Source organism: Chanodichthys erythropterus, chromosome 9 (genome assembly GCF_024489055.1).
Source record: "Chanodichthys erythropterus isolate Z2021 chromosome 9, ASM2448905v1, whole genome shotgun sequence".
Taxonomy (NCBI): domain Eukaryota; kingdom Metazoa; phylum Chordata; class Actinopteri; order Cypriniformes; family Xenocyprididae; genus Chanodichthys; species Chanodichthys erythropterus.
In genome coordinates, this window is record NC_090229.1 from 25,940,174 (window position 1) to 25,952,642 (window position 12,469).

Sequence of the window (12,469 nt, forward strand, 5' to 3'; positions counted from 1 at the left end):
ATATATATATATATATATATATATATATATATATATATATATATATATATATATATATATATATATATATATATATATATATTAATGGTCCCTGTTATCTAAACAAGTCGTTTTTGTAGAATGCTCAAAGAATATAACATTATGAATTTCTTCTTTTTAAGAGTCCTGATACAAGGCTTAATGAAATGAAGAAGAAAAAAACATTCTGACATAATAAATAAAGGGATTCTGCAGGTTTTACGAAGGTAAACTTAAGACTTGAAGTCTTGTTTTCTGTGAAACTGATCAACATAAAGCGAGTCTGATTTAAGAAAAGAACAAATATCTGCTAATGGTCTCAGAAAAAAAATAAAATAAAAAAAAAGAACTTAAAGGGATCGTTCACCCAAAAATGAAAATTATGTCATCATTTACTCTCATGTTGTTCCAAACAATGTCAATAACCACCCTTCTTGACTACCATAGTATTTATTTTCCTACTATGGTAGTAAATGGGGGGCGAGATCTGTTTGGTTTGGACAATCTTCCAAATATCTTTCCTTTGTGTTCAGCAGAACAAAACCATTTACACAGGTTTGGAACAACTTGAGTAAATTATTTCTTTTGTTAATTTAAAGGAAAGTTTTCATAACTCATTGACAAATATCTGTTCTTGTTTTAAGCATGAACTGACTGGATTTTGTTAAATTTTACATTTGTATCTCAAGCATGTATCTTGATTTAAATGTTTAGATGTGTTTTATTGGAAAACAAGACAAAAATAATAAGGAATATGTTAATTTTTCATAAAACATGCAAGATTTAACGCCACGACTTTGTGAATTTAAGATTTTTTGACCTTTTTAAGGTCTTAATTAGTGAAAGGGTGAATTAAGACCTGCAGAAACCCTGTAAATAGCTAAATAAGACAAAAAGTATTCCAGTTGACATACTACACAACAAATGTAAAGCATGAGCAGTATTCCTAAATCAGCTGCTATGACTAAATCCACACATTAGTGTCCATGATAAAGAAACCACCAAATATGGGCAGGTCACATCTTTGTGGTGACAAATGAATATTTTAAAGGATAATAAAGACATTTTATTATCTCTTTGTAAATCTAATGGGTTAAAACAATCTGTGGACACTGAAAAGGGAGGAGAATTAATAAAACCAAAATATCGTATCTTGTGAATGGTTTAACAAAGGTAATGGACCAAAATCTGTGTGGTAAATTACTCCATCTAGGTTACAGCATTTCAACACATAGATGGTACCTGTTAGGGCTGGGTATTGACACAAACTTCACGATTCGATTAAATTTCGATCTCGATTCAATTTGATTCCCTACACATCATCAGGTACATCACTGCCTCTTCGCTTTAACTGAGGCGGCAAATGATCACGCCACATTAAAGAGCGCCAAAGTGGCATTATTTGAATTTAAAAGACTTCATGTTTCATATCAAAAGTAAGAAAGCTTATTTCAATTTATTGGATGGGAAAACAGGTTTTGTATCAACTGAGAACAGCATACACCGAATCGATTAAAATTGAGAAATTAACATAACTCAGCCCTATAGGTACTACACCTATTGTAAACAGAGTATAAGGCATCCGACAGACATGTAACCACAAATAAACATGGGTCCTTTAACCAATATTACACCTTCTCTCTTTTAAGGACACTTAAAAATGTAAGAAAGTCACCTTTCGGCTGATAACTGACTTGTTTGTGAATGGATTGATGATTGACTTTGTGAATGAATAACAATGGGTATTTTTGCAACCTTCGGATAATTTGCTTTGATCGTGAGCTAATCAAATCAAATTAAGATTGATTAAATATGCAAAGTTAGGCATTTCTTGATGGGTACAGCTTTTTTAATGTAGTTTTTCAGCCAATCGCATCACCTAATTCACAACCGCTATTAAACATCGTGCTGAATTAGATCAAAGCAGATAAACATCAAAGCTCTGATAGAGGCTAAACAGCTTGAAAGGTGCACAAGGACACCATGTTGGGAATCCCATCCCTTTCTGTGTGTGAAAACATGGTTTCTGTATGCACAGCTGATCTTGACATCAAAAACCCTCGTACATGACAAAGACAGATGCCCATTCCAGATCCCTACAAGACTGAAACTACACAAGAAAAGTCCACTTTTGTTTTATGCCAGAAAGACTCGACGTAAAGCAGTTAGACAAACTAAAACTAAGTACATTATAAAATGTGTGTGATCAGTGGTCAGTTTGAGGTTGAAAATTTTGGGGTTAGTTTCTTTTTTTTTTTTTTTTTAAAGAAATTAATACTTTTATTCAGCAAGGATGCATTTCATCGCTCAAAAGTGACAGTAAATACATTTATAGCGTTACAAAAATGTTTTCATATAAATGGCGTTCTTTTAAACTTTCTATTCATTAAGGATATATACTATTTTTTACTATAAAAATATTAAGCAGCACAACTGTTGTCGACATGGATTATAAGAAATGTTTCTTGAGCATCAAATTAGCATATTAGATGATTTCTGAAGGATCATGTGACACTGAAGACTATTTCACAATATTACTTTATTTTTGATCAAATACATGCAGCCTTGGTGAGCATAAGTGGCTTCTTTAAAAAATCTTAAAAAAAAAAAAAATCTTACTGACCCCAAATTTTTGAATGGTAGTGTAGTTTTTCCTTTGCTTTTTTTTCTCCATGTACAGACAATGTTATCAAAACCATCCCCAGATCCGTGAAAACAACTAAAAGCACTGTATTCTGGTGCCAGGCCAGTAGTTGGCGATGTCACTTTGTAAAAAAAAAAAAAAAGTGAACACTGTGCATATCACCGTTTTCACAAATTTGCGTTTTTGTAGTTTACGTGGAGACAATAATGGTACAATTTTCAGAAACTGTGAAACACGTTTTCAAATGTTTGCATTTTCAGGCCCACAAAACACCATTGTCATGTAAATGGATGGCCAAAACGCATAAAAAGTTTTCCGTTTTTGTTGAAACCGGTGTCACTTCGTCTTTAACTGAACATACTAACCCTGATATCATGTTGTAATCTCAGTGATGATTAACCCCAATAATAATTTTACCCCTTTAATGAACTTCAACAACTGCAAGTCTGTACAAAAACCCTCTTTTTGTTTAAAAACCTAAGATGTAATGTGGCAGGATCGCTTCATTTTAGCACATTTGAATAAAGCTGTAGCATAGAAAGACCCTATTCAGATATTCAAGATTCAGTTTGGTAACACGACTTCAGAGCTTTAAAAATCTCACAAAACAAGACACAAGGTGGTGGGTGCAGGACATAAGAGAACAAAAGTAACAAAATAAAAACTCCTCTATTGTAGTCGCCCTAAAGCAGGATGACAGGACAGGAATTCTTCAGTTCCGGCTAGTAGAGTGTGGCGGAGGAGAAAGGCTCCGCTTTTTTGGCCAAACTCACAAGTAGTGCGTGCAGTCTGTGGAATGCAGGAACTTCATAGAAGGAATGGTCATTTCCAGTTGGGCGGGATCATAATGCTGGTGACAACACCGTGTGTTGTTGGTAGCGAGGGACAGTCCTGTATTTGCATTCCACGCAAACACTTTTCAAGCGAAACCACACAGTCACTCCAACAAGCTATCATCAGGTTTCCTGCTGAAGTGGCACTACTGGCCCCCATTGTAAGCGTAGTCTGCCTTGTTGTGCATGATGAGTTTGTTGTCCACAAAGTAGAAGCTGTCTGATCTGGTCTCATACGGGTGTTCAATCATCAAACGTACTGCAGGAAACAAAGGAACGCCACTTTAACAAATGAACATGGACATGTAATGCGCCGTCCTCTATCTGAGCACTGGCAAGAGACAGAGGTCTGAAATTTAATACAAGCCTGACAGGAGGAGTGAGATGTCAGACAAAGACAGGTCAATATGTTACTTGTAAGACAATTGGTTATTTTTTGTGCCAAATTTCCTCTCTGAGCCTTTGAGGGGAACAAGTCTGGTATCTTTTCAATGTAGGTGATATTAAGTAGTGTTCTCACAAATTATAGTATAATTATAAAATAAATAAAATAATTTTATATATATATATATATATATATATATATATATATATATATATATATATATATATATATATATATATATATATATATATATATATATATATATATATATATATACACATACAAAAAAAATATACATAAAAATTATATATATATATATATATATATATATATATATATATATATATATATATATATATATTTTTTTTTCTTTATGTATATTTTTTTTGTGTATATAGATTACTTATGAATTGTAATCAGTTACTGATTACAAATTGCATGACAAAATTTTTAATCAGTAATATAATGTCTTAGATTACAAATTTTTGGTAATGTAATCTGACTACTTTTGGATTACATTTAGATTACTTTTGTGCTAACCCTTATTTGATGTCACATATATTGTAGGATAATCTTGTTTTCACAAATACAAAGAAAAAATATAGTCCAAAAAATATATTCTATTCACCAACAAGAGCCTCAACAGATTATTTTTAAAATGCAATGTATGGACAGTTAATACTTAAAAAAAAAGTACATTTTAGTGTTTGCTGATAGTAACACTGAATAAAACAAAATCACATCTTAAGATTTTAAAACGTAATTCCTTAAAATTAAGTCAATTTAGAAAACAGCAACATTACAAAAACAAATATTCTTGTTGTTGCTGATTTCTGTGCACGATTCCACACCCCTCCCTCTCACCGCCGGAAAAACTTGAAGAATCATGAACGTATATAAGCGACAGGTTTAATATGAACATAAAATTTTTTTTAAAAAATGAATAATTAAGGAGAATCAATGAATTGTGAACAACTTACTGCCATTGTGTGAATAATATGTAATCTATAAAAAAAAGTAACTGTAGCCTGATAACAAGTATTTTAAAAAGTAGTTTACTCTAATTACAAGTACTTGAGATATACTTATATATATTATATATAATTATCACATTATATATTGAAATTATATTGTAAGATTATGCCAACTACTCCTAATTGTCTTTTTTCCAGTACAAATTTCTAAAAAAATTTAAAATCAACATCCATTTATTTGAGAAGTAAATAACAAGACATTAAGTTTTTTTTCTGAAAAATATAATATAATTGAGTTTAAACTTAAAACAAGAAAAAAAAATCTGTCAACAGGGTAAGAAAAATAAACATTTTGTCCTTTAAGTTTATTTTTATGGCCTCTTCATTCTTGTGTTTCAGAAAATATTTGACTTAATTTTGCGTCAACAAAATGTATCTTGATTTAATTATTTATTTATAGACATTTGTACTAGAAAATAAGACAAAATTGTCAAGTAAAAAATTTTTTTTTGCAACGTATTATCTGTTAAATTCAATAAATTAAAAGTAAAGTGCAGTGCAGTAAAACCAAAAAAAAAACAACAACAACCAAAACAAACAAAAAATACAAAACAAAGCACAACAAAACAAAACAGCATGACTGGTTTAATAGCTAAAAGATCAGTTATATTCATAACAGGAGAATAAAATTAGTTCAAACACTCACTGAGGTCTTCTGGGAGCTGAGGAAACTCGTAAATATGTTCGCACGTGTTCCGACTGTTCGGGATACAGAAGCCGAAGTCAAAGTCAAAATTCTTCAGGAGGCGGTCTTGAAAATAATGCCTCTCAATCATTCTGAAATTGGTAACAGGTCGATCGCCAACTGTGAACTCAACACTGAGAAAGTGTGAAAGGAGATAAGAAACATTATACACCAATTTCAGTTCAGTTTATAACTAAACAAGTGCTTTATGATGTTTAATAACAACAGATAACATGACAATCAACTACACAGACTGAAGTCTGCTCATGTTTACTGCACAACTGAAAGAAATATTGAGGCCGAATCATGATTTATTCATGGTTTCTGTGGGATTTGGCAAATAGCATTGCGAATAGCAAAGTGTTGCAGCAGATGACACAAGCTCCTTTGTTTCACAACATGAGAGTTGGTCAATAGAATTTCAGAGCCACTGAGGTTTGTTTACACAGCAGAATGCACATGGCCGACAGACTTACGTGGCTCCGACTGTGCGTAACTTAAGGAATGCCGGTGTGAACTGGTAGCGAACGAAACGCCCGGCACTGGTGTCAACCTCTCCGTTTTCCTCATCCTCCTCATCAAGGTCTGAATGCAACAAGTTGAGAAAGAGTGTATGAGTCAGGGTTATTATCGTTAAAGGGATAATTCACCCAAAAATCAAAATTTGATGTTTATCTGCTTACCCCCAGGGCATCCAAGATGTAGGTGACTTTGTTTCTCAGTAGAACACAAATGATGATTTTTAACTCCAACCGTTGCCGTCTGTCAGACAAATAATGCATCGAAACTGTAACAATCTATAAGTTTAAAAAAAACATGCACAGACAAATCCAAATAAAACCCTGCGGCTCATGACGACAAATCGATGTCCTAAGACATGAAACGATCGGTTTGTACAAGAAACTGAACAGTATTTATATCATTTTTTACCTCTAAAACAGCACTATGTCCAACTCCGTTCAGCTTCCGGTGAGTGAGGTCAAAAAACCCGTTCTGATGCCAGAAGAGATGTCTCGCGCTTTGCTTCAATGAGTGTGAGACGTCACTGCCGTTGTCAGAGCGCGTTCAGACCTCACACACCAGATGTGCAGGGCAGTTGGACATAGTGGTGTTTTAGAGGTAAAATATTATATAAATACTGTTCCGTTTCAGGCACAAACCGATCGTTTCGTGTCTTAGGACATCAATACGTCATCACGAGCCACAAGGTTTAATTTGGATTTGTCTGTGCATGTTTTTTTGACTCTTACAGATGGAATTCCCACTGACATGAATTATATGGCTGACAGACCGCAACGGTTGGAGTTAAAAATCATCATTTGTGTTCTACTGAAGAAACAAAGTCACCTACATCTTGGATGCGCTGGAGGTAAGCAGATAAACAACTTTTCATTTTTGGGTGAACTATTCCTTTAACTAAAACCATAAAAGACAGATGTCATTACTTGAATTAAAATAAAAATAATTACAGCTAGTACATTTCTCATTTTCATTTAGTTTATGTAGAAGTACTAAAATAATTAAAAATAAACTAAAATTTTAAACTAAATTTTTGTTTTTAAGTTAAAAAAACAAAAAAAAAATACTAAAAAAATTAAATTAAAATGAAACAGAAAATATAAAAATAAAATCTAATTCAAAATATGAACAAAACACACATATATATATATAATGTGTATATATATATAATATATATATATATATATATATATATATATATATACACACACATTATATATACACATTATATATATATATATATATATATATCAATTATACTAAAATAACACTGGTATGAGTGAAATGTGAAAAAACACAAAAACAAAACATGCCATTTTTGACCAAATAATTTCCATTACTTTTTGTTCATGATTACTGCATAACTATTTTATTTAGCATTTTATTAGAGATTGTATTATACTATTATACTTATTTATGAACAAAAGCATTTGTCATAAAGGAAAATAAAGAGAAGAACTGAATGTGGCTCAATGGAGGCTCAGAAAGCCAAATTGTCCATGCACAGCAAAACCAGAAATATAGATTCACTTCAGAAATTTCAATGAACATGACATGAGAAAATTCCCTCATATCTCAAGAGTCCATGACAGCAGAAACCTCTAAATAGATTAGGATACACTACATTTTGGGGTGTAACCAAGTAGTGACAGATCTTTTCTTCTGTATTTTGACATTATGTGCCTGAAATTGATTATTGAAAAGTAGTAGTTTGGGAACTTTGTTCTATCCATTGGTTGTTGATTGGATGGAGGCAAATCTAAATGCAAGCATGAGGTAAATTGTAATAAAAGCACAGAGTTTAAACAGACTAAATGACTGGAGAAGTCCAGCATACATCTCCAACAAGTCTGTAGTTTTACTGCAAGATCCAGCTATGACACAGTTATTAAAAATAATGATGTGAAAAGAAAGAAAAAATGAAACATGCACAGATGAATTTCATTTATGTTAAAAGTAGTAAGTTAGTTATAATATAAGAACCATTGTGTGAAGTCATCCATTAGTTTAACTTGAACACAAAGAAAGGAAACATACCACAGTGTGGCGGTTTGGCAATCTCAAAAAGGACAGTCCCCGTTTCCAGGTCTCTGATCTTAAAGCGTGTGAAGTCAATGTTGTAGATGTTGTCCTCTGGTTTACAAAGATAGTCTGTGGAGGTAAATATTGTATGCTCTACAGAAATACATTGGAGGAACATACTCAGAATAAGAGACTGAATACATTCATTCTAAGCACTGAGAAAGCTATGTAGCAATGCTCTTAACATGGTTTCACAGTGCTTAATTGGCCATGTTTAAAATAGACATCAAGTCAAAGTGCTCTCTGGAAACTCATTAAAAATGTGCTGCATGGATTGGGCCTGTGACTATATAAAGTAAGTAAACACATGTACTCACAGTGGATGCTGTAACTCATAACACATGTACAATGAGAGCATCTGAAGAGTTGTGAGGTGAAGCAGGTATCATAGCGCTGTCCCACAGCTCTTACCACGAGTGACTGCGCGGAGTCCCAAAACTTCATCCGGAGTGATGTCTCTCCCCAGCGCCCGCAGCTCTTCCTCCGTTACAGGCCGCCGGTCCGCTTGATTTCGTCGCGATTTCAGCCTTTTTAGAACGCCGCCTCCGGTTTTGCGGTCTCGGGAAGCCGCCGCCGTTGAATCCGAGCCGTTAACGGCGGCGGCTGCCGTTTCGTTGCGGGAGCTCTGACTGTTCATCTCTCCGAAATTTCACTTGGTGTAGCGGCGAAGCGCGAACTGCTTCTCTATACTGAGCTCGACGCTTGCTGAATGCAAGATGGCGTAGCGCGTCACTATGGAGAACCTACGCCGACAGGACTGCGCTCTGATTGGCTGAACGCGTTCGAAAGTTGCTATGGTTACCATTAATTCTGTTTACTTTTTTCAAGGCTCCCCAATCAGCTCACGTCAGTTTATTAGAAACAGTTTTGTGTTTAGGAGGTTATTCATCTTTTGAGCTGGTGCAGTTATTTTGTTTTAATATGTTTTTATTTTAAGTATTTAGCCTCTTTCTTCTATTCATTTTCTCTTGAGCAAGTTATTATGAGCAAGTTCTCCTGTTTTAATATTTTTTGTTTTCTTTTTTTTTTATTCATTTTATCTTTTAACATTTTTGATTAATTGTTTGTTTCCTTTATATCTGTTATTTCTCATTGCTTAACCTTTTTTAGTGTAAATTAATTATTAATTACGCAAACTTTAGCTTTTGGTAAGACTATATTACTAAAAACAAATCGTTTGTTTCTGTTTTTAACTCGAAACTTTTTTCACAGTGTAAATAAATTATTAATTTAAAAAAACTTTAGCTTATGGTAAGGTACTATATTTGTAAAAAAAAAAAAAAAAACATTTTCTTTTATATATTGTTTTCTCATTTTATTTATTTGTTGTAAATTAATTGTTCATTGATTACAAGGGTTAGTTCCCCCAAAAATGAAAATGATCTCAACTTACTCACCTTCAAGCCACCCTAAGTGTATATGATTTTCTTCTTACAGTCATGGTTGGAGTCAGGAGTTATATTAAAAATATCCTGGATCTTCCAAGCTTTATAATGGGAGTGAATGGTATCTGAGATTTTGAAGCCCAAAAAAGCACACATATCCATCCTAAAAGTACTCCATTCAGCTCCAGGGGGTTAATAAAGGCCTTCTGCAGCAAAGTTATGGGTTTTTATAAGATATCCATATTTAAAATTTATGGTCATACACAAGTCGAGTTCCGGCGGAAGAATGACCTCTGACCTGATACATGACGTATTGACGGATGCGGAAACACGTAGAATAGAGCAAAACAAAACACCTGTCATGTTTTAGAAGTCTAAAATGAGAATTTTTAAAGAGAAATGTTGGAGGAGCTTGAGTTTGTTGCCTAGCCCTATTTGTTTGAACCATTAAAAGGCATCTACTCTCACCTACAATACTTCTATATATGTCATACACTGGGTCAGAGGTCACTCTTCCACCGGAACTTGACTTGCGTACAGCAGTTACCAGAAACCAGTGATTATATTTTATGAAGCTTTAAATAAGGATATTTTTCTTACAAGAGAACTTCACTTCAGGATTTTATTAACCACATGGAGCGATGTGAATTACTTTTTTGATGGATGGATTTGCTTTTTTGGGCTTCAAAATCTCAGGTACCATTCAGCCCCATTATAAAGCTTGTAAGGGCCAGGATATTTTTAATAAACTCTGATAGTTTTTCGCTGAAAGAAGAAAGTCATATACACCTATGATGGCTTGAGGGTAGGGTTGCAAAGGAGTGGAAAATTTCTGGAACCTTTCCAGAAACTTTCCACGGGAACTTAACCTGGGAATTTTGGAAATATTCCAATTTGGAAACTTAATAGGAATTTAATTGGAATTTTGGCAAATTTATATAAATCATGTAAAAATATAAACATTTTGTTTGGTCATAACATGAAACAGTTATTTTCACATTCAATTAATTTTAATTTAGTAAATATGTAAAATAAATATATTTTTATTGCAGCAATTATGTGTTATTTATTTCAGTGTCACATGATCCTTCAGAAATCATTCTAATATGCTGATTTGATACTCAGTTATTATCATTGTTGGAAACAGTTGTGCAGCTTAATATTTTATTGGAACCTGTAATACTATTTTCAAGATTTGCTGATTAATAAAAAGTCAAAATTGAATTTATTCAAAATAGAAACCTTTTCTAACAATATCACTTTAATATCACTTTTTATCAATTTCACACATCCTTGCTGAATAAATGTATTCATTTCTTTAAAAAAATAAAAATAAATTACTGACCCCAAATTTTGAACGGAAGTGTATATTGTTACAAAAGATTTCTGTTTGAAATAAATGCTGTTGTTTAAATTCTTATTCACCAAAGAATCATCAAATTGCATCACAGACATAAATTATATTTTTATGTATATCAAAATAGAAAACCATTATTTTAAATTGCAGTTATATTTCATAATATTACTTTTTTTTCTGTATTTTTGATCAAAAGTGCATGTTATGGACTGGGGAATGCACAGTGCATGCAGGGGGTGTGGCCTCAATAGCCCTGCAGTAAGTAGTGTGCTGTGTGAATGTGATTGAGGAATGTGCGGGGTAAAAATTCAACTAAAATTGCATTAAATATGGTTGTTTTAACCAAAATTATGCCACAAGATGTTTTTTTCAACTACATTTAAGTACCCTATATAGGCTAACCTGCAATTTCACAAATTCCCTGTTTATTCCCATTAATTCCCATGGAAAATTTCCAGCTTTGAAAATTCACGGATTTTTGCAACCCTACTTGGGGTGAGTAAATTATGGGATAATTTTCATTTTTGGGTGAACTAACCCTTTAAGCGACCTTCAGCTATTGGTAAGGCACTATATTAGTACAAAGTAATATATTAAAATTACAATAATCATAGAACTGGTTTATAATCTCAATCCGAACTATAATTGTTAACTGACTTATGAATTAATGAAACCAGGAAAATTACCTCATTAAAAATACCCTCAAGGCCAGTTAGATAAAATAGCACATTTATTAAAAAGAAACAGCAATAATTTGCAGTTCCTACTTCAGAAACCTTCTCTAAAGACTGTGTGTGTGTGTGTGTGTATGTGTGTGGGGGGGGGGGGGGGGGATCCATTCCTATACTATTTCACCAGTTCATTCAGTTCTGAGGGAGGAGGCTAAACAGGGGACAGGTATTTAACATGACTAACATTAACAGAAACTACATCCCTCATAAACGCAGCAGTTTGTGTGGCATGGATGGGGTCAAACACATGAGCTCTTCATGAAGGAGTGCACAATGAAAGGCCTCCATGTGGTCTTTGGCTATTGTCCAAGAATTTGCGTATGTGCAGGACAAACTGAACACAACTGTACGGGTTTTCAGATGACAAAACAATGAAAAACTCAACAACCATGCAATAACTCAACCTAAAGAAATAAAGATCAGAGAGCACAAAATGGTAAAGCACATGAGGATGTATTCAAATTTAAGGCAACAAGGAATCAAAAAGTACACAATGCATAACAAAAAGAAAAGAAACACACAAAAACAAACAAACAAACAAACAAAAATTGCTTTTAAAACAACACCAGGCAGTGCAATATTTCACACTAGTAAAAGATTCATCATAAAAAATAAAAATAAATTCAAAAGATCCTGAGGAAATAAAAATCAACTACTTACTTCCTGGAAAATAATGTCTTTCAATATTTTTAATATTCAACCCATTTCCTTTTGCTTAAATTATACAACGTAAAAAACCCCAACTGTAAATTAACTAACCTCCATATGATCCAAGCTCTTTCTGACGATCGGTCAG

General features: G+C 33.2%; 1 protein-coding gene across 2 annotated transcripts; it reads right to left on the bottom strand.

Annotated features, from left to right (window-relative positions):
- Nucleotides 1–27: 27 nt before the first annotated feature.
- On the bottom strand, nt 28–8,910 carry unc119b (unc-119 lipid binding chaperone B). 2 transcript variants are annotated; one of them, XM_067395167.1, is made up of 5 exons: nt 8,612–8,910; nt 8,156–8,269; nt 6,076–6,184; nt 5,561–5,733; nt 28–3,754 (listed from the first exon to the last, which is right to left on the bottom strand). In XM_067395167.1, exons 1-5 carry the CDS (start codon nt 8,835–8,837, stop codon nt 3,642–3,644), a joined length of 735 nt encoding a protein of 244 aa, XP_067251268.1. In that variant the 5' UTR covers nt 8,838–8,910; the 3' UTR covers nt 28–3,641. The 2 variants fall into 2 exon arrangements, with proteins under 2 accessions (XP_067251268.1, XP_067251269.1); XM_067395168.1 differs by having other exon boundaries at nt 8,518–8,778.
- Nucleotides 8,911–12,469: the final 3,559 nt, after the last annotated feature.